This window comes from Homalodisca vitripennis, chromosome 2 (genome assembly GCF_021130785.1).
Source record: "Homalodisca vitripennis isolate AUS2020 chromosome 2, UT_GWSS_2.1, whole genome shotgun sequence".
Lineage (NCBI taxonomy): Eukaryota > Metazoa > Arthropoda > Insecta > Hemiptera > Cicadellidae > Homalodisca > Homalodisca vitripennis.
The window spans coordinates 56,318,511-56,341,660 of record NC_060208.1 but is presented as its reverse complement, the minus strand read 5'-3'; the positions used below and the strand labels follow the sequence as shown (position 1 = coordinate 56,341,660).

Below are 23,150 nucleotides of genomic sequence, written 5' to 3'. Positions count from 1 at the left end.
TTTGTTGCAGTTGCAGTTTTTTACATTGATATTTCCATAAGAATTAGAGAGTTTTGGAACAAGATCTTTTGCTACCTTATAAAACTCCCCAAAATACTGCCAAAATACTATAAAAACCTCAATTTCAAAAATTTTGGAGTTAGTGAGTTTTGGAATTGGTCGACTCAGATATGAACTATATTTTGGTAATAGTTAAACTAATACTAACCACTTAAACACTAATGAGATATTGTATGATATAGGTATATTAATTATCACTGCAAATTAATTACGTAAGTGGAGTTTTGATCATTTGTAATCCTGACACTTATGCATATTGTTAATTGTAGCAAGCGACAAGCCGGATTGGAAGAATAGTAAAACAGGTAAAACCGCGTTATCTCAAAAATATTATGTCCTTAACTTGAATCCCGACGTCTCCAATCCAAAGGTTTGCCACTCGACTACCCAAACACTACAGACAGTGATCAGTGATCATACTACCTGTACTGCCACACCAGTACACAGTACTTGGTACTGTCACCATTTTAACACTCGGTTTTATAGCCTACTGCCTGTGAAAATAGCGATGGGAGAACCGAATACAGCCCAGGTATTCACATATTCGACCTTTGAAATGTGAATAATTTCTCTGGAAGAATCGAATTCAAACCTATTATTCAAATGAAACGTTCAAGAGCTGTATTCGTAGTCGTTGGAGGGTTTCTAGATTAATAAAAATACAATATATTGGTTTCTTAGTAACCTAATTCGTTTAAGTATCTTTTTGAGATCTATTATTTATCACTTTAATATTATGCAGGTTTAATACCACAGAAACATTAAACGCTTTCCTTGTATTAGGTTACTCAGAAACCAATAACGTAGTGGAGTGAGGTGGATGATATGGGAGGGACAAGGATATGGGAGGGACAAGGAATAAAATATCAAATAGAAATAAATAACAATAAATGAATGAAATATATATCAAAATAGAAACATGACTTGTTTTTTGACTAATGAAAAAACTCAACTTCTAATTCATTCAAATCTTTTGTTCTTAGTTAACATTAATTACAAGTAGTCTTATTTTAAAGTAAATTTTCTAATCTAAATATTACATTGTAGCGATTTGTTAAGTTTTTGTATCCTAAACAATAATTGTATTGTGTAGTGAAAATTTTAAATAACTAGTTTATAATTGGTATATATCAAGATAATCCAACAACCAAGGAGTTGAATCACTTACTACCTTGGAGGAATTTAACCAAGGAGGATTAAATATGATACATGGTAATAACTTAATTAAATTGTATTGTATCTATATAGTCCTTCACATGTAGATTTAGTCTGATTCAGTTCACTTGCAACGTTAGTTCAGTAACAGCATAATGCTAATACCGAGCGTAGTCTGCTGGTAACATGTTACCACGGTAACTGGTTACTGGAACGTACGTAATACCAAGTAACAACGTTATTTTGGTAGTAGGTTATTGACAATAACGGTATTTCCCATCTCTAATTTTTAGACCCAACAGGTGGCTCAGGCATTTACACAAAGGGACGGGGACGGGTGTTGGGTTGAGTACGAGTATCGGCCAATCGGGATTCCAATTCCAGTTCAAAGGGTTGGATTAGTTAGGGTTAGGGTGGGAGCTGAGAGCTGTCATTGCTTTTATAGCATTTTAATTTAATTTATGTTTTGTTCTTTATAATTGTAAAACTTATTTCGTCCTACCATTCTTTAAAAGCATATATCTTATATTTGGGCTTAATAAAATACGATGTCAAATTTCAGTTATTAAAACCACATGGGCCATTTGTCTTCAAAATTTCAGTTTTAGTGGCAAATAAATTGAGGTTTAATTTTCTAACTATTCTTTTGTTAACAAACTATTTCATATTCAACAAAAATAGTGGATGGTATTAGGTTGCTACTCTTTACTAAGTACTGTAATTACAACCTGATATTGTTCTTAACCTCTTTTTGGGGGTTATAGTAATTGGAAAAACAAGACATATGCTTAAGCATCAAATCAATTCAAAAATATTAAAAAAGGCAATTTGATAGCTTTTGGGCTCCCAATAACTTTATAGTTGGTAATGTGTGATTATTGATAGCAGGCCTATCTCCAATTTTGTTTCAACTTGTTAAAATGGGTAAGTCGGTTTGTTTAACCCTTGATTGACATGAGCTGCTATAGTGGCTCGAGGTTTAAGGTACCTTAACTGCCATGGGTATAGTGCCCTGTGAACTGTGTTATCGGCCTGTTATTTTTTATATATAATAGGTCTATACATAAACTATACACTGGTCTATTATATAGTACTACATTTACTATAAAAAACATTTTTAATATTGTGTCTAAATAATTATTTTAATAGTCCAATGCACTGTTGAACATAATGCTGCAGTGTAATAAGTGGCCACCTCTTTAATCAAATCATCGATGTTCATGATTATCTTAAAACATTGACGTTGATGTGTATGTACCCCATCAGGTACACAAGATCTTTCACAACTGCTGTTGTGTACCCCATTTATACAAGGCATCTTGCGCCTGATGGAGCATACATTGCTATGCAATACCTTATTGCGTTTTTATTGTTTGCCTGACTGGTTTATTACATTTTATTCTGTACTGTAAATATCTCGGACTATCATATACCCCACCAGGCACACGATTTCTTTATTAAGGTAAATAAATATTTTAGATACTCCTTAGGGTATATGGAGAAAAATTAAAATAAAATAAGGAGCTAATTTGTTTTAGGCAAAATATGCCTACATACTATTCTCGTTATGCTTAGATGTTTACTTAAAAAAGATTACGGTTTTTGGCCATTATAGAAAAAATGGGCACCAAATAAAAAAGTTTGCAGATAAGCCGTTGTCGTGAAAATGTTAAATGAAATTATGTTTTAGGTATTTCAAATTACAGAGTAGTTTAGCTATTTTTATATCTGAAAAAATAATATATATATATATATATATAACTATATATAAAATGTTTTGTTTATTACATTCTATAAATACACATAGTTTAAATACTTTTTCCTTAATCATTAAATTATTATTTTTCAGATATAAAAATAGCTGAACTACATTATATATATATACATATATTTATTTATATAAATATAAATATTTTATTATAAAACAAAAAAAGTTGGTAAAACTATTTTTTTCTGCAAAGGGAAAAGTATTGTATTCTATTACGCAGCTGTCATAGAGCAATACAAAAATCAGTGCTGTGTTTGGCAACTCTTTACCTTTCCAATGGTATATGAATCATGTCGATACTAGATTGTTTACGTATGATAACAAATGACATTAAGCAGGCCCACTGGCCAAATCAATGGATATCCGTTGATTGGCATTTAACCCTCCCAGTGGTAACTACTTTTTCTCCAGGTGGCGGGACTTTTTCTCACATTTTGTATTGTACCAATATATACATATTTTTTAGCTCTAAAAATTATATAAATATGACATATTATATATAAAATTAAACTGCACAAAACACACAATGTAACAATGTTAAAATAATTTACTTACCTTGGTTTAGTTGAAAAGTAGATAAGTTGAAAAACCAAAATATTTTTTTGAAAATTTTAATTTTTATGTTTGGCTTCAATTATGAAATTAAAAAATAGCTAAAATAAACTATTCTTGATAACAGTTTTGTTCTAAATTTAATTTTAATTTGAAAAACACACAGTTTGAATGAACTAAAAAAATACACTAACACTAATTACATAGAAACAACTATGTACACCAGTTTTTATGACATTTTAGTCTATATCTGAGCCATCTTCTTTCCTCCTCTTTCTTACAGGCCTTAGAGGTCTCCAATAATGTTCCAAGTAGAGAAAGCACTCTCTGTGAACTCCACAATTGCAGGCTGGACACCAAAAGTGGCTTTTACCTCTTTTTTTTGTGGGTCCACATACAGCACATAGTCTTTTTTCCCTCTTTTTTAAGCTTCAGCTTTAAGCTATGACGGCTTCATTGAACACTGGCTATTTCATTTTATTCCTGATGGGCCCTCCCCGGGATTTGAACCTGTGATCTCTCAGTTAGAGAGCCGAGACTATATCAATTAGTCTACGGAGGAGGACAACACATAACCTTTCTTTGCGTCCAGCCGCGACTGTTCTATTAACGCGACTCGCCAAGGGCGTTTAAAATCGACATACAGTAAAAAAAACGTATAGCCAGTACAATAAAATACTATATGAAATTAAAGTTTGGAATCTGTTCTTTCTATCCATACCACTTGAGCGCGGATACGTTGCGGAATGTTTTTATAAACCGCTTAGCAAAAAAGGCTTACATAAATAGACTCTGCAGCGTCTTTGCCACTGGTAATAGAAAATAAATAGACGCTGCAGCGTCTTTCACCACTCGGAGGGTTAAGGAGCGAAAGTAAACAACGGATATCCGTTGAATGGCAGTTGAATATCCGTTAAATAGAGCTTGCAATAATTAATTGTAAATTAAGGTCACACATGGGGAAAACATTATTTCAGTGAATTGGAAAAAAAACAACCACTCCATGGAGAAATTCTAACTGACAATTTTCATTATGTACTGTTATTGGCATGACAAATAATGTGTAACTGTCAACATGGTAACCCACTCTGTATGTAACTAAAATATGCCAATAATTAAACTATTTAAGTTAACCCTTTTACTGCCAGACAATTTTGTTACTACATGCGCCCAACCTGCCAGGCTGTTCATCATGGGCATGTACCCAAACTGCCAGGCCAATTTTGGACATTTTGCAATGTTTCACATAAAAATTCATAGCTTTGCTATTTATAGTCATTAAAAGCTAAATAATGCTTTGTTTTTTTCCTCAAGAAATGTAGTATTTAATACAATATCTAAATGTACAATTCAGAAACTTATAATATTTTTGGAACACAATATGTACTTACCTTTTATATAATTTTTTTTTTTAGTTTGACTTGAGATTATATTTTGTAAACTTCATTCAATATAAATTAAAGTGTTTTATTTTGAAGCTCAATACTATTTTAAGCAAATTAAAAAAGAAATTATGTAAATATCTTTAAAATTATAGTTTTTATGAGTGTTTTTATGACTTATTACAAACTCACAAAATTTAAAGGCAATCTGAAAAACCACACTGTAACAACTGCTTCACCAAGTTATTGTCTTATTCAACTATTCTAAACTGTTTTATTATTCTTTTCAACTTAAAAATAGTTCTTAGAATATTTTCTTAGGCTATTTACAATCATTCTTGTCATATTTACAAAAGAATCCATGTTAGCAAATTTAGCACGAGTGAAATAGGAAGCACTTAGTGTGCAATCCCTTCTTGCACTTTGTACACTGGTACGTAGACTTTTTCCTCTTACCACCCGCCTTTGTACTGGCAGCACTACACACACAGAAGTTTTTTTCTTTATTGTCTTCAATTTTTTCAAAAAACTTGCTTGAATCTGCATCACCACCACCTCGGTTGGTTGGAGTACCTCTCGGATTAGGGCCGAGTCTGGGTCCATGTCTGCTTTCCTGATCTTGTATCCACTCCCTGCCCATTTCCTCTACAACTGATGCTATAAAATCTAAATGGCTTAAAGGCTTTGTCGTGTTTACTTTATACAGTAAGTATGCATTGAGCATCATTCTACCAAACAAGTTGAGGGCTACTTTCTTCCAGAACTTCATATTTTTTCGGTCATCCTGGTACTGGTACAGCATCTGGTCTGCACCATCAACTCCTCCCATAAATGAGTTATATGCTCTTATAATGGAAGGCTTTGTAGAAATATGTACTTTGTTACCTCTTCTCTTGGATTTTGTTACGGACTCAGCTTTGCCACTGGTTGATAGTAGTAATACCTGCTTTTTTTGGCTCTTTTTTTCACGGTAACCCAGTAGAATCAGAGGATTTCTCCTCATGTACTTAGTTTCACCAACTGAAAATTTTGTCTTCATTTGTTCAGGAATGCCTTTTCGGTTGTGACGTAGTGTACCTGTTACATATGTACCTTTCTTGTATAAATATTTTGCCAGTTTAGTAGACGAAAAAAAGTTATCTATATAAATGTGGTAACCTTTTTCATAAAGATTAGCTTTTTTCATGAGAGTGTCTACAACTGAAAACCCCAAACCTCTCCTGGTTATCAAACTCTTGTATTCACCTTCAGCTCTCTGGTAAACAAATAAACTAAAACAGTAGTGTGATGCTGCTTCGCACAGCATCCACAACTTCACACCCCAGCGATGGTGTTTCTTGGGCATGTATTGTAAAAGTTGTGAATGGGATTTTGTGGCAATCATACTCTCATCCACTGATATATTTTGACCAGGTGTGAAGTGAAGTTTTGAAACACGATTCATGTGATTGACTAAAGGTTTGAACCTAGTACAGGGATCATATCCATTTTCATTTGGTTTTGGCAGGTTTCTTGTGTCAACAAGGTGGAAAAATTGCAAAATTGCCTGAAAGCGGTTTCTGGTGAACATACGGGAGAACCAGGGAATGATTTGACTTTGAGAGGTCCACCAATAGGACTCAATACTAGGCATGTTTTTAATTCCCATATTTATCAAAACGATAATAAAGGCATATATTTCTGACGGAGTGACTGATCTCCAGACTTGTGCTCGGCTGTGCCTTTTTAGCTTGTCACGGTTAGCTTCAATAAATTCTCTGGCATACTTATTAGTGTACTGAACTATTATGTCAATTAGAGAAGCCGTGAAAAACAGTTTGAAATAAGAGCATGGGGGTGAGTCTTTTTCAGGGCAATGTTTTGGGCCTGGAAGTTCATGAAAACTAAAAATTTGGTCTGGTCTATGCAAATGATCATTAGCTTCCGTAACCTCAATCCATCCCATTTCATCCTCTGATTCACTAGAAGTGTTTATTTCTTCATTAGGGGGCATTTCTGACTCATTTAGGCCAATAGGATGAGCGGGTAGCCTAGGCCTAGATTGCATATGTTGCCTATTTCTAATTGGGACGTCATTGTCACTGCCATCAGAATCGGAATCAGAAATATACCGACTGAAATTATGGGTTAGCCCTAGTCCACGATTACCTGATGATGTTCCAGCTTCATTGGGATCGAAATCGGGGTCTACATCCGTATCATCAACATCAGAACTGCTGTCTGAAGAATGGCCGAGGTTAGAAATGTCACTGACAAAACTGTCACTCAAATAGTCTTCTTCAATAATATTTCTGATAGTTCCCTCACTTACGGGAGATCGAGACCTCTTCATATTCAATATATTATCACATTACACTCGTAAACAACAAATAAACCACATTAATTACTCTGATTCAAATGTATACAAACACGATAACCAAAGCTCACTCGGTGACCATGCTGATGCGCTACTACCATGCTGACGACTACTCACTCAGCGCTACTAGCGGCACAAATGCCAACTATACCAGCTGATGTAAATCATCTGTTAATAGAATATTACTTTACAACATGTGTTACGTATTCTGTGCTTCATTCTGAACACAGTAAACACAAATAAAAGACAATTATGTGAACTTCTATATTATTAATTAATTATTTTACGAACGTCCGGAAAAAAGGACGCTAGCAGTTTAGGCGTAGATTACCGACGTCCGGTTTTAAGGTCGTTGGCAGTTTAGGTATAGTTTTACAACGTCCTTAAAACAGGACGTTGGCAGTGAAAGGGTTAATGTTACAGGTAACCGCAAGGCATCCAATTAATAAATTAAATTGATAAATAAAAGTATATAGACAAAAGAAAAGTAAAGCAGGTGTACATCGGGGCCGCATTGTAAACTATATAAGGCCAGCCAAAAGGCAAAAGAAATTACGTTTTCTTTATTACCGTTTCAAATATTATTTTTGTTAAAGTTTGTTATTGACGTGGAAGGTTTGAAAGGATAACCAGATTTCTTATGTTTGCCATCGTTATATGTTACAAAAGGTATAACACAAAGATTTAAATTTATCCTCTTCGTCAGGCCAGGAGGTATTAATACATGCAAAAACAAACAACAGAAAGAAGAAAAGAAAGGAATGAAAAGGGTTCAAAAGCTGTTTGGTGTCCAGTCCAGACGTTGTGCAGGGGACCACACAGCTACCCTACCTTGATGGCTGGGTATGCTGATAACTTAATTACGATTTCACTTCAGCAGCGTTCACTTCTTACCACTTTGGCAGTGCTCTAATGCGTCACAATCGTGACTGGTATGTTTATAAAGTTAACAAATGTTTTGAAGCTGAATAAAACTACAATTTGATTAGTTACTTCAAAGTATATTACACACCTAAAAAGCAAAACAAAAACTAAAGGTGCCAGCTCAATATTTACGAATGTTATGCAATTTAATAAGTGAGCATGTAAAAGCAATAATTGTTATTGTGGTGGTCATGGTATTGTACGACAGTGAAACATCTGGCGGTCAAGTTGAAGTAGTGGGATAAGTAGTGTAGTGCTGAAAGGGTTAAGTTTATAAATTAATTTGATCCATTTAATTACTTTTAATATAAATGTTTTAAAATCAATATATCAATGTGTTGCTTAAACATTTAGGTACAGTTCTTTATCAGGCCACCAAAACATTCAAACAGAGTATTAAATGTTTATGAGTATACATGTAACTTATTGATATTTACCTAGCGGGAATCACTTCTGGCTGGTTTATACCTTCCAGTTGAACCCACCACTGGGCACAGCAAAAACCGATGTGTCACTAATCAGTGCAACCTCATGGATATCCAGGAGCGGCATATCACTAACCGCAAATGTCGAGATTCTGGGGTTCATGGGCAATTCTATAGGTCTAGTCTACTGTTAGAGATGACTGGTGGAGTTGGTGTGGGGTTTGTTCCCTAACCTCAGAGGTTCTTGCTAGCCTCAACAAGGGTGTGCCACCCCCTGCCTGCTTTGACTGGAGAGGCTGGTTCAGAACTGGCCTCCCCTTCTTCCATGACTTTGAGATGTAGTGCCCTAATTCTTCCCCATGGATCTCGATAGGAGGTGACCCCTACTCCCTAACCTTACCCATCCTGAATATCCCATCACTCCGGAAGCAACGCAAAGGTTCTTACAGGACTAATTGAAATTTATAAGCTTCTTGTCCTAAGAAAAGAACAACTTAATGATATCTACCATGAAGTTAAAAGACAAAATACATACATTTTATCATAATGCGTATTAGGGTTGTCCCAAAACTAAAATGTTAGAAAACGCATTCTCCACATTCATGCCCTTGTTCCATTTGGTATTATATAATACAGAAAAACTTTTAAGGTGAATAGGTCAATATTTAGAGGTCCCTATTTAATACAGCTTATTAACATTATCAGCCTTCAGCGTTGCCATATCACCATTTGAAAATGTTTTCTGTGTAGTTGTACTAACTGAAGAAGGCATTGAAACTGTTCTTCATTTTTTGTTATAAAAGTACAATAACAAAAAAAGTAGTGTTATGTTTGAATCATAGCACTCCCTCTTTCAGCACAGTCGTTCACTACTTTCATGTTCTGTGGTTTCTCTTGAAAGCCAATAAAGTTCGGATCAGTAGGCCACAACACAGGATCCTTGCAAAGGAAAGAAGATGCTTTTTCTTTACCATTTTTAAGTAGGATGTCAAACAGTTCCGTTGTCCGCTGTGTAACATATGTTTCGAGGTAACTCTCATAGTTACATGATTTACTCTCTGGTCTCTTTTGGGGGCGCTGTAGGTTTTTAACCATCGCAATTTTGGTGTTGATACTGACGCGGAAATCAAAAAGTACTAATCTAATCAAGTGTTCAGAAAAAAAACTATAAGTGATTGATTTGGGTCCTCTAAAATAGCACCATAATAGTCTATCGTATATTTTCTGAGATTTTTTGTTTGGTCATTGGCTTCAAACAAATCATTACTACCGGGGGAAAAATTTTCCTTGTTAATCTGAGGATGGTGTCTACATGGAATCCACACAAGGCTAGAATTTAAACTGTCTTCAAGAATGGCACATGCACCACTCTTCAACCCTGTGTTGGCAGCTGTTGTGACAAATACTAAAGCACACACTTTTTTCTCAGTTTCATATCATCCAGAGCGTTTAGGCAAGATGTAACTTGTTCCTGTCCAGTCCCATGATCATTCTTTGGGACTCCCATAAGTTTTTCCACCCCGTATCCAGTAACAAGAATCGCCACTCTGTCAACTTTCTAGTGCCCTTCTCCCCTCAATGTTTGTGAGTAATTTACCATCCCAGTGTAAGAATAATGGATCTTCACAAGTGAAAGTTGTTGAACATAAAGTAGGTGAAATTGGTGCAATTAATTAAGCCTATTTAAAGCAAGTTTGTTATAATTTTTAGCTTAATTGCTTAAAAGTAACCCTTAAACTGTTAATTTATAAAAATTAAATTAATAACTAGAAGTTTCAAATCATAGAGACCTCTAAACGTTCTCTGATGATATATGTATTTACCACCAAACTTTTATCATAAGTTTTAAAAAAACATTCCATATGTTGTGTTTTATGTTTAACAAGTAAATTAAAAAACATTTTTGGAAAGCCTAGAAAACAATCCTTGCAAAAAGAACTAGTAGTTGAACAGGTTGATATTAATATCTCCGGCCATTAACATGAGCAGCAGCACCACTGTCCAATGCTGATGGCAGTGAATGAAGAAACTGATCACTAACGATTAAGAATTTAAAATCTCATATGGAACCATATTATTATTCTAAAGCAGGACAATCGTCAAAAAGGAACTTAATTCCCATTACACAGTTAAGAAAACAACACATCTTTTCTGTCTATTCTGAAACAGTAACTTCTAGACATTACTTTTAACAGTGAAACTGCAGAAACTTGACTCCAAAGCATCACAAAAGAGAAAGAACATCTGTTTCTTTAAATTATTTATGCAACCGATTTGGCCAAAAAATAAAGAGCTGCAACACCAAAATGCGCATAAAAGTTGCTCAATGGCAAAGAAGATTGAAATATCAAAAGAAAAATTATGAGTAAATTTCATCATAGAGGTATGAATTGTGGTCAAAATGATGAAAAACAGGAAATCAGTGCCAAAAAACTCCTTAATTACCATCATATGCAATTAGTAACCTATTCTCCACTCTTCCAAAGCCTATGCTCATTATTTTGCTACTCCCTCCACCCAGATCCCCCTCAGTTCCCTAAAGTGATAATTTCTAATGGAACATAACTTTGAAAGATATGTTATTATTATTGTGCAATATATTGTTTGTAACTACTTAAACATTCTTTCTGGTAATGAAAATATTCTATTTTAAGATATTAAATTACAAAAAATATAATTCTTACACTAAATGTTTCCAAAATTAAGCAAAATTTAGAGAATTAATTATAGGACATGCATATCTTGATAAAATATTTACGAACATTGATATGTCACCATGGTTTTCCGATATTTATGTGTTTCCTTTTACTGACCGTGAATTGGTTTAGATATATACAGAAAATGTGGATCTTTATGACAATCAGTTAGAAAGTAAAGTTGTGGTTTTCAGACCAATTGATGAGAATAAATTGTCAAGGTTTAAAACTGCTGAGAATGATAATTAGGTCCATTTTTACAAGATTAGTAAACTAATTTCCGCTAATAAATTGTTTGAAAAGTTTTTAACATTTGTTTAGTGAATTTTGACATTGTACATTCCAAAGAAAAAGTGTAATGTTAGACCTATTTCTAAACTTCGTCAAAATAAGCACTGTTTTTCTGTAAAAACTTCCCAAAAGAAATGGTATACTCGTGATTTAAATTAATGGCATACTGAGATAAGTATAGGCTATACAAAACGGATTTAACTAGATTACTCTACCGTAAGGTTAAGAAAGAATATTAGTACGCTATCAAATAGGTAGGCAAAGTGCTCACATAATGTAGAAAAGATATGTAGTTTTCAGTATTGTTTATAAGTTTAAGTTCTGATAGTATTGATATCTATGAATTTTCTTGTAATCTTTTGAAAAACATTATTTGCAATATAATTGAACTATTAACTTATTGTATAAACAAGTGTTTAAAAGAAGGTGAATTTCCAAGTATCCTAAAACTGTCTAGGGTTGTACCTATATTTAAGAAAGAGAATAAAAATTCTCCAGCCAATTACAGGCCAATTTCCTTGACCCCATTTTCTCAAAAGTTGTAGAGACTGTCAGTTACAATCAGATGTCTAGTTATTTAGATAATTTAAATATAATTTGTAGCCAGCATTTTGGTTTTAGGAAATGTCGATCCACAGTAGATGCCATGGAATCCTTGGGTAGTAAGGTCATCCAGACTTTTGAATCTAAGAACTTTCTTTGCACAGGTAATATTTTGTGACCTGAGTAAAGTGTTTGATATTGTTGATCACAAAACATTACTTCATAAGTTGGCTTATTATGGTTTTAGTGGAATAAACGTGAATCTAATTAAATCATTTCTTGAAAATCGTCAACAAGTTGTGTGCAGGTAGAAAAAAATAAGATATAGCCTATATCAAACATAGAACACCGCAGGGTTTTGTATTCGGGCCGTTGTTATTCATCTTTGATGGTTAATGATCTACCATTAGTTTTAAGCAGTCATACAATACTTTATGCGGACGACACAACTTTTTTCAATAGTAGTTCTGATTTTCAAACTTTTACAGACAACAAGATAGTGTAGAAAGCATCAAGTTTTTGGGTGTTTATATTGCTCAAAAACTTTCTTGGGAACTTCTTGTAGCGTACATTTCAGCTAGATTGTCTTAAGTTATATTTTTACTCAGAAGTTTAAAAAGCTATGTACCAAATAACTATGTACGATCAGCATATTCAGCTTTCTTTCAAAACATAATCGCTTATGGTATTTTACTCTGGAGTAACGGTAATCAAATTAATAGGGTATTGCTACTTCATAAAAAGGTTGTTAGAGTAATCACAGACTCTCACAAATTGGATCATTGCATACCTCTTTAAAATAAATTACAATTTTTGTCATAAAGCTATTTTTTTTTCACATATGACTATTTACAAAAAGTAATTTATCCACCCATCAATTAAGACAAGAACATCCACGATTATAGATTATAATACAAGGAATAATAAATGTATTGATACACATTTTTGTAGACTTAAAATCTCAAAAAAGTTATAAGGTACTAGGTGTGAAAATGTTCAACACACTCCCTTCAGAAATGACAGAACTACCTAAAGCTTTATTCAAGAACAAGTTGTTTGGGCTTTTGGTTAATTTACCATTTTATTCTATTCAGGAATTCTTTTAATCCAAAGAACTATCAATGTGATATTTTATAAGACGTTTGTTATGTTAGATTGTTATAGATTGACCTTTTGCAATAGTTACCAAAGTTGGTCTAAATTATTTTGTCTGTCTTTAGAGTTGTTTTTTTTATTTTATTTTCTGGATTTTATTTAATGCTGGCTTTGTCCTAAGTTATTATTATAATTTATAATAATGAATGGTCAACTAAAACCCTTTTTAAAAATTATTTTATTTCCAGACATGTGTTTCAGTATTAAACCATCATCAGTATGAACATTAACCTCTAAGTCAATAATAAACAAACAACTAAATGTACACAAATTGACCATTTAAACAGATGTTAAAGTTATATGAAACAGTTGTAATTTTGATTAATTTTCTGTATTTAATATTTTAATATGTTCAAAGATTAGGTTTGTCTTGTTTTGTAGATTGCTATTTAAAATGAAATAAAATAATTTTCATAAAGGGTTTTAGTTGACCATTCACCATTCTAACATAAAGATAACCCTGTAATGTGGAGTTAATAACATAATGTAATTTAATATAGCGGATTTGACTTTTTCTATTGCTTGAATGTAAAGCTTAATGACAATAGCATTCTTATTTATTTTAAAAACTTTGTTTCATGAATTGTTACTAGTTTGTTGATATTACTTGAAACTGGTCTTAATTTCTTTAGGGCTAATGCAGTTTGAAGACCAATACTTTTTCGTTTTTATTTCCTCAAACTTTCATCAGTTTGTTCTGATACAAACTGAAATAACTTCATACTTGTCAGATCTGTTTAATTTATATGAAATGTTTCAATTGACTGTGTATAGCAGACATTGGATATCAACCACTAAGTTCTTGAGAAATAAGTACAGTGGAGTCCCGCTAATCCGAACACGTGTAATCCGAACGTCGGTTAATCCGAACAGGTCCAGGAGGAATTATTTATAACGATAATGAACAGTTATAGGAACTAATTACATAAAAAATAAAAATGGGTGCATAAACAAAGAAAACTTTAATTAAATAGACATACAGTATTTTATTAAGACAAATTGTGTACGGTACAGTACATAAATAATGAAGTTAAATACAGTACCAAATTGAAACTTATAGGTTAAGTATGAGTTAAATTACTGTATTAAGAAGTGAAATCAAACAAAAATTGGACGTACAGTACTGATATTATTATTGAGTACAATATTAATTGTTAAAAGACAAATTCAGTTATTGTCTTCTGTTGCATTAAAGAGAGTCTATTGGATGACGCGTAGTTTCGTACAACTATTGAACGCGTGGACCCCTACAATATCCAGTACGCTCACATTGCTTAACAATAGAACCCTCACACTAAATACGGTAAATGTGCTTAGTATTTGCAAACACGTTTATTTGTCAAGAAATACAATGCAACAGTCAAAAAACATGTTTTAATAAACAATGTTGATAATTCTATAACAAAATAGACCCATTCTCAAGTTTAAAACCGTATTTTTCTGTAATTCTGGCTAATCCGAACAATCACATAATCCGAATAGGGCTCGGTCCCAATTAGGTCGGATTAACGGGACTCTACTGTACTCTAAATACTTAATTATATACGGTCTAGGATTCCTCCTTGAATTTTGCAAACATCTACTGGTACAGGATACTTGTTTGTTGAAATATCACTCTATAGTTGCATGCATGGAGTCACAGTCCATTTGAGTATGACCTTTTTCAAGGTATTTGTTTTCAATAGTGATATTGTGTTTGACTCCTAAATGTAAATATGCTCATTGTGATACTTCTGTTCTAATCATTTATGTTGCATACATCACTATTAATAAATTAATATTTTGTTTGAATTGTTGTGGGAGGTGTAACTGGAGTTCAATAAAATGGCTTAGAATAGGCTACTTACAAACAGTGGCAGTTAGTTCGCCTTTTGTCTAATCAGACAAATAGCAGCAGCCATTTTGTGTTTTTACATCATAAATAACAAAGTTTTGAACAGAAATTTCCTCCTGTAGTAGAGAGCATGTACTATATTTTGGGCACAGTAGTATTGATTCTAATCAACAGTATATACATGTTCTTCTTTTCTTTTTTGTCATTACGAGCTTCACTAGCAGTTATCCACGACTTCGCACTCAATTTCTTAGGCTCTGCTCATGTATGAACACTTCTGATTCGAGTGAAATATATTTCTAACATCAATGTTAAGTTTCCCTGTTTTCCCTGATGAATAAAATACGTAAAAAGTATATTTGTACATGTGGATAGCTATAGCCATTGTAATTTATTTATTCCAGTATTAGTATTGTTGTTCGTTTTTGCCTTGTTTTCCCGATGAAGGAGATATATATAAATATAAATATATATATTATATATCTCCTTCATCGGGAAAACATATAAATATACAGGTCTGAGAAACTTACCTCTATCAAAAGACAACTAAGATGGGTTTTATAACTTTGTCTTTGATATCTGTATTACAATATTGACCAAGCTCTACATACTTAATATTTAAAAAAATGTACAGTTAAAAGTGTATATTTTCCAAAAATTTAAATTATTTAATTTAACAGGCTCTTTCAATCTATATATACTATACTAGTTACGAATCTTTTTCTATATACCTGATTATTTCTGTAAACTTTTATGACATATTAATACTTTGTTTGAAATTTGTTTTAATGGTGTAAGGATTGTGAAGGAAACAGGATTGCCATTTTTCAGCGATACAAAAAATCAGTAACACTACGTTTTGAGATTTACAATCTGATCTCTTCTATAGGTAAATATCTAATCTAACACATAATTATAAACGGCCGTAGAGTGAAGGCTGTTTATAAATACTCCTTTGTCAACTACAATAAGCAGGACCATACACCGGGCATTTTGAAGGCCGTCTTTGAACTAAAACCTTTCCAAGTGACAACTATAATACCATTGGATATAACTGTATTTGACATTTTGGTCAAAGTCTACCATTCTAATATATCCGTCAATGGCGTGGGAAGGGTTAAAACTGAACTACAGAATATAGGTCACAATAGGTCTACATTCACCGACCAACCACCTATGACGGTTGCAAGTGGTTGGTTGGCGAATGCAGACCTATTGTGACCTGTATTCTGTAGTTCAGTTTTAATAATTAGTGTTGTGTTTTGTTTTTTATTAAGTGCATGTTTTAGAGTTAGTAAAGTGGACACACAACATGGTGGTTGTGATCCTGACTTGTGCGTGCCACAAAGATTTGGTATAAATAAATAAATGTTTTATTGCAAAAATATAGTACATGTTATGGCAATCGTCAGAAAACATAATTAAGCTAAAACTTCCCACATATTCTTGTATCAAAGTCCCTTCTAAACATACAGTTTTGACATTCACTCTTTCCCCAGTCAGTAAACCAATTGTTAGGTCTCCCAATTGTGTGCCATGAACTCATCTGTACTGTAAAATGCGTATGTGGTAAGTGTTGTTTTTAGACGAGTCTTAAATGCCTTCAGCATTGGGGCACTTTTAATCGAGCTTGGCAGTTTGTTGACCAATCGAACTCCTGCCTGAAGGCAGTCGTTCATGAACTACCATTCTGTGTCTCACAGATCGGTGGGCGTCCCTGCCTCTCGTTGCATAAGGGTGGATGTCACTACCTCTTATGGTTTCGCATTTAGACTTGAAAAACATGCAGGTTTCTAAGATGTAGAGGCAAGGAAATGTCAACAGTTTCAAGTTTTTTAAAGCTGGTCTGCAAGGCTCTCTCCATTGCAGTTTTGCAATTGTTCAGACTGTTTTTTTTTTATGAATGAAAATTCTGGAAAAGTTTGCGCTTGTGCAACCTCCCCACAGTGCCATTCCGTAGGAGAGGTGGGGGTAGATTAGTCTGTAATATGCCGTCAATAGTACCTGGGTTGGGCAGTATTCAGACAGTTTCCGCAAGACATAAATGCCTGAGGATAACTTAGAACAAACATGGTCTACATGAGAATCCCAAGTCAAACCTCGATCTAAGTGTATTCCTAGGAATTTCATAGTGTAGACTTCAGTGATTTCAGTTTCATCCAACATGACTGTTGGACTATGATCTGAATCTGTTTTACGCAAACTGAATTTGATGAAAGTTGATTTCAATGGATTTGTTTTCAGATTGTGATTCTGAGTTGAGACAGAGAGTTATGTCATCTGCATACTGGGCTGCCGCCCTTGTTACACAAATGAGCTAACATCATTGATGTAGATCAAAAAGAGCAAAGAGCTGAGTATTGAGCCTTGGGGAACTCCATATCTCAGCCCCAGCTCCTCCGATTTAACGCCTGAAATGCCTACAAATCATGTTCGATTACTAAGATACAATTCAAGCCACTTGAGTGCCTTCCCCATATCCCATAATGCTCCAGTTTGTGAGTGAGGATTACATGGTCAACAGTCAAAAGCTTTTGATAAGTCAAGGAATATACTCAAAGTATCCCCTCGACTTTCAATTCCATCTACCACTGCATCGACCAGACACGTGACTGCGTCCACTTTCGATTTACCGCTTTGGAATCTGAATTGGTTAGCAGATAGCAGATGGTGCTTGTCCAGAAAATTTACACATCAGGAAAGAAAAAGCAGCAATAAGATTAGGCGGTAATTTTGAATAGAAAGAGGGTCGCCCTTCTTGAAGATTGGCCTGACTTTGGTTTTTTTGAAAGAGGAGAGAAAGGTCCCCGAGTGAAAAGAAAGGTTAACGAGATCTCCAAGTGGCCCCAGTAAATGCTTAGAACATTGTTGATGGAGCCACCGTGACATCAGAGTAGTCTTCCAATATTTGGATGTCAAATTGGTGTGATGTTTGTTTGATAGAAGTAACATGAACTTTTATACGTCGAGCGTAGATGCTGCTTGGGTGGGTGATTGCTGAGCGATCCTGTCCTTGCAAGCAGTCCGCCTGCCCGGCCATTGGTGGTGGTTCGGAGGTCACCTTTAAGCCGTTGGTCCCCAGGTTGTGTTAGAGAGGGCTTCTTAGCCGTAACTTCCCCTGGTAAAATAAGGCTACTTTACTTTACTTAGATTTTACCTTCTTATCTTTCCTAGTAGTCCAAGTTTTAATAATAATCATAATTTTAAAAAGCGACAGTGTTATGGGAATTGTAGTAATTTGCTGTTCATTTTTTTGTTTATAGAATCACTCTGAATTGGAATAACTTGAATATCACGTTCACAATGCCTGGATCCAAGTCAGATGGCATGTTCGACCACGAGAATGAAATCCTTCTTCACAATAAATATGAAGGCCTCGACCTGATAGGAAATGGATCACATGGGTTCGTATATAAGGCGCGGGACCTGTCAAACAATGGAGCAACTGTAGCTCTGAAGAGGATAATTGTTCCTAGCACCGAGGAGGGTGTTCCCATTTCGACACTGCGTGAAGTGGCGATGCTCAAGCAACTTGATAAGTATGAACATCCTCATGTTGTTAGACTTTTGGACATCTGTCATGGGCAGCGTTTGGAGAAGGAGAGATCCCTCGCCATGTATCTAGTCTTCGAACACATGGACCAAGATTTGTCTCGATATTTGGAGCGATGCCCACCCCCAGGCCTCAGTGAAGGGAAGATTAAGGACTTGATGTTTCAAATTCTTTCTGGTGTAGATTTTCTCCATTCTCACCGGATTATTCATCGAGATTTGAAACCACAAAATATTTTAGTGGCCAATGATGGACGGGTCAAGTTGACTGATTTTGGTCTAGCAAAGACTTATGATTATGAGATGAGATTGACTACTGTGGTTGTCACACTTTGGTACCGTTCACCTGAAGTCTTGTTGGGTGTTCCTTACGCATCTTCTGTTGACATATGGTCGTGTGGGTGCATCATGGGCGAATTGTACAAGGGTTCACCTATTTTCTGTGGTACTTCTGAAGGCGACCAGCTGGACAAAATTTTCAAAATCATGGGCACTCCTACTGAGTGTGAATGGCCGGAAAATGTGTCATTAATGTGGTCATCCTTTGAACGTCATTCGAAAATTCCTTTGCAACGGATTCTTCCAGAGATATCTCTTGCTGGCAGGAGTTTACTGGAAGAGATGTTGCGTTTCAACCCTAAACAGCGGATTAGTGCCCGATTAGCGATGCGGCACGGATTCTTCAGTCAAAGTGTTGACGAGGAAGCTAATGTCAGTAAGTGAAAGTCCATTAGTGCCTATCAGAACAGAGTACCTGCAACCAACTACTTTAAGATATTTAGGTTTCAAAGGATTCTCTATCACTTTTCTTGTGCTTTTAGGTTAACAATAGAAGCATGATTTTTATGTATTAATTTTGTTAGTATGGTAAATGATTATACAAGGTAGGTCATCAGAGATTTTTACGATTTGACTTGCTGTAAATCAACTTTGATTTGTTATGTTCAAAGAATAATGTTGTATGTACTCATATTTTCAAAATCATCAAATACAAAATCTTTTCAAATTAAGAAGGCTTTTATAGTTGAAAACAGACGTGAACTTTACCACTCAGACCAGTTAACTGAAAAGATTTATATTTTGCTAAACTATTTATTATGATTATCATGACAGTTCAAAAGCTTTCAACTGACATAGTTCCAACCCTCTTTCAGTCTTTTGTTATGATGGTTTTATTTATTTTTGTGAAATTGTTAATATTTTGTAAAGAAAGTGTGATTATAAAATCTGTTGTTAATATAACTGATTTATTTACTATAAAAATTGCTAGAAATAAAATAGATCAGCATGGTAGACAAAAGAAACATCAAGAGAAAGTAATGTTAAAATAGTAACCTTTATTCGTACCTTATCGGTACATTTATTGGTACCTTGCACGTCTGGTATTATCCAATTCTGGGACCAATTATAATTTTAGAAAATATACATCAGATCAGTAAAAGGTGGTGACATAATTTGTTAAGCAGTTGTATTAGATTTGGTTCTACATTGCTATGTATATTTTTAATATAATTTTGACAATTTTGAGACATTTAAACCTGTTTTCTTTTTTAATTTATGAAAATCAAAATCATTATTTATATTTCTAAAATTGCATAAAAATCTTCAGATTTATTCACTTATTTTAATAATATGTACTACAAAGTATAAGATTATTTGTTTATTCATTTTTTTGTTTCTCAGCCAAACTTTAGAAACCAGTATATTGTAAAAGTGTAACTTTGGAATGCCACTGATGTTTTATAATTCATTATTTGTATGTGTTACTTTGATAGTTTATTGTTGATATTTGTTGTTTGTGTAATAGGTTTAATTTTTGTAATAGTTTCCATAAATTCAGAAATGGTAATTTTAGCTATACTAATTTATTTTTTTTAAACACGTAACCGTGCCAGCAATATTATATATCATACATTACCCTGAAAAACTGTTAAATTCCGTAGCTATTTCATATTATAAGTTTTCCTTAATTTAAAGAATATATTTGAGTAGGTATTTGTGATGTTTAGTAGGCTATTACATTTTGATGTATCAACTATTTCGCTTTGTCTATATTTGATCTATCTATTATTTATGTCTACTGTTGTTTTGTGTAAGTGTGCATTTATGTAGCATTTGTTTAGAGCTAGTTGCTGTAGGTTTGTAAATAAAATTGTTTTGGTTACATACTTTCAAATCTAATTTTTTGCCTTATTATAAGCAAAAAAATACCTTACTCTGTTTTTGTTAATACAGTAGTTGTGATGATATTCCTGCATTAATACTTTACCTTTATAAAATAAATTAGTTGGTAATTATTGTGCATGATATTTATACTCAATATTTTTTATTGATATTGGTTGTAATTTATAGGTAATTCAAACTTTGTATTAATTTCGTATCATAAGAAATTTAAAAATTGAGAGACTTGTGGAAGAGCAATTTTTGAATATACTGCCTATTACTGTTATGTTGAAGATTGTGATTAGCGTTTTTACTGTATGATGTTCAACAATGCAATTTAATAACTTGTAACTGCCGTATACTGTAATTTGTTTTAGGACTGCCACTGTATACAATAAATTATTCATATATTTATAAATATTTTATGTTATTCTTTCAAACTATAGTTCTATAACAACCACCATTCATTTCTAATTTTATTAGTGATTAACAAACCCATATCATTATAATTATGGACTCCTATAAAACAAAGTAGAATCCATATTGAAAAGCAATAAGTTTTAATATTTTTTGTTAGTTTTGTTATAAAACTTACTTGTCTTTATTGTTGAAAATATAGTCTGATAAAATAATTTTGTACAACGGACCTGCAGAAAGATAAAACCCATTCTGGTGGGAAGGAGGTTGTCTGTCTAATTTTGTAATCTTTTTTACATTCACTCGTCAAAATTTGCTTGTTGATAAAATCTTGTACTACTCATTAGAAAAAATATCTGTAATTTCTGAATACACATTTTTTGTCTAACACGGTATACTAAATCACACACATCATAAAGTCTTTTATAGGAATATAGTCAGAATAAACTCAAATAACATGTTGTAAAAATATTCCACTATTTAACTACTATACTGGATTTATTTTCACTAGATTTTGTCGTTTTCTTTACATCTACCATGAAGTTACTATTGCTTTACTTTCTTCCGTCATCTAGTAGACAACTGCAATGGATAGTAGTCAAACTTAGCCAATGAATAATTAAATGATAACTTTTTAGCAGTTGTTTATGTACTATGGGTTGTTTAATAATTTTTTTCTGAGGCTCAAAAGAAATTAATTGATCAGTTCAACCAGCCTCTTTGCACAAATAATTAGGTGGTGCAGTCGATTTTGGGTTTAGTACATTTAAAAAAAATGTTTTAGCCACAAACCTTCAAGATATTCAATCTGAAGACAGGAAAAGAATAGCATTTTTGGGTCCCTTCATGGGGAATAGACATTTGAAGTAGGCATTTTGGGCCATTTTACAATCAGGCCCAATGAAAAGTGGCTGAAGATAAAGATTTCAAATTTTTATAGTAGGTATGTGAAATATGACCGGAGAGTATGACATATTTTTTATTTGTAAAACACGAGTTATTTCTTCAACCATGTATATAATGTTATGGAAAAATATTAATTGTATTTATTTTGCAATTGAAAACGTCCTACTTCCTAGAGAATGATATCTAAAATTTGACATTAGTTAAATTGTAAAAAAGATTATTCATGTAGAATTTGTGTTGATTTTTAAAAAGACACCTTGTGCCTTCGGATTTTCTGTCTGTTTTCTGCCGGGCTATTCGTGAAGGCATGAGAAGGGGTACTCTCTCTTCCCCCACCACTGTCAGTCCCCTTGCCCACCACTACCCCTCCTACCTACCTTCAGTTCCTTCCTTCACTCTGCTGCTGTGTCCATTCTCAGCTCTTATCATAACCGTTGGTGTAAGTTGAGCATCCTTATTTAATTAAAATGATAAATGGTAGAAATTTAGGAATTGACGAGCATTTGTTTCTTTTGGACTAATTGGTACGAGGCAAGATCAAAAAGTTTTGCAACTAAGGTATAAAGAAAGGTGTTAAAATATGAAACTAATTTACTTTTCTATATAACCACTCCTTAATTTAACACACTTGGTCAACTGGTTCAAGACTACTTATGCCTTCGTAAAAAAATGTTATCTCCTGGTCTGCAAACTACAGTTATGTAGCAGTTTTCATACACTCCCAAGTCCTCAAATCACCTTCCTTTAATTGAAAAAGTCATGGAAGTTAAATGTGGTGGGAGTATGGGATTATATAACTGCCCCAATGTAATTGGATTTTTTTACCTGTATTGTGGCTTGCAAATCAAATAAATAAATCCCTCATCTATTTTCAATATAGCTCATCTTAAATTCTGGAGTAGTTCAACATAATATTCCCCTGCTATTGTTCTTCTGTTGTCAAGGTAATCAATCATCAGTGTACCCTTGGA

General features: G+C 33.6%; 1 protein-coding gene across 2 annotated transcripts; it reads left to right on the top strand.

The window, feature by feature from the left end:
• Window positions 1-1,532: 1,532 nt before the first annotated feature.
• Window positions 1,533-21,276, top strand: LOC124353993 (cyclin-dependent kinase 4). Of its 2 annotated transcripts, XM_046804102.1 has the most exons (3): window positions 1,533-2,139; window positions 12,231-12,316; window positions 18,405-21,276. In XM_046804102.1, exon 3 carries the CDS (start codon window positions 18,445-18,447, stop codon window positions 19,414-19,416), a length of 972 nt encoding a protein of 323 aa, XP_046660058.1. In that variant the 5' UTR covers window positions 1,533-2,139; window positions 12,231-12,316; window positions 18,405-18,444; the 3' UTR covers window positions 19,417-21,276. The 2 variants fall into 2 exon arrangements, with proteins under 2 accessions (XP_046660058.1, XP_046660057.1); XM_046804101.1 differs by lacking the exon at window positions 12,231-12,316 and having other exon boundaries at window positions 1,534-2,139.
• Window positions 21,277-23,150: the final 1,874 nt, after the last annotated feature.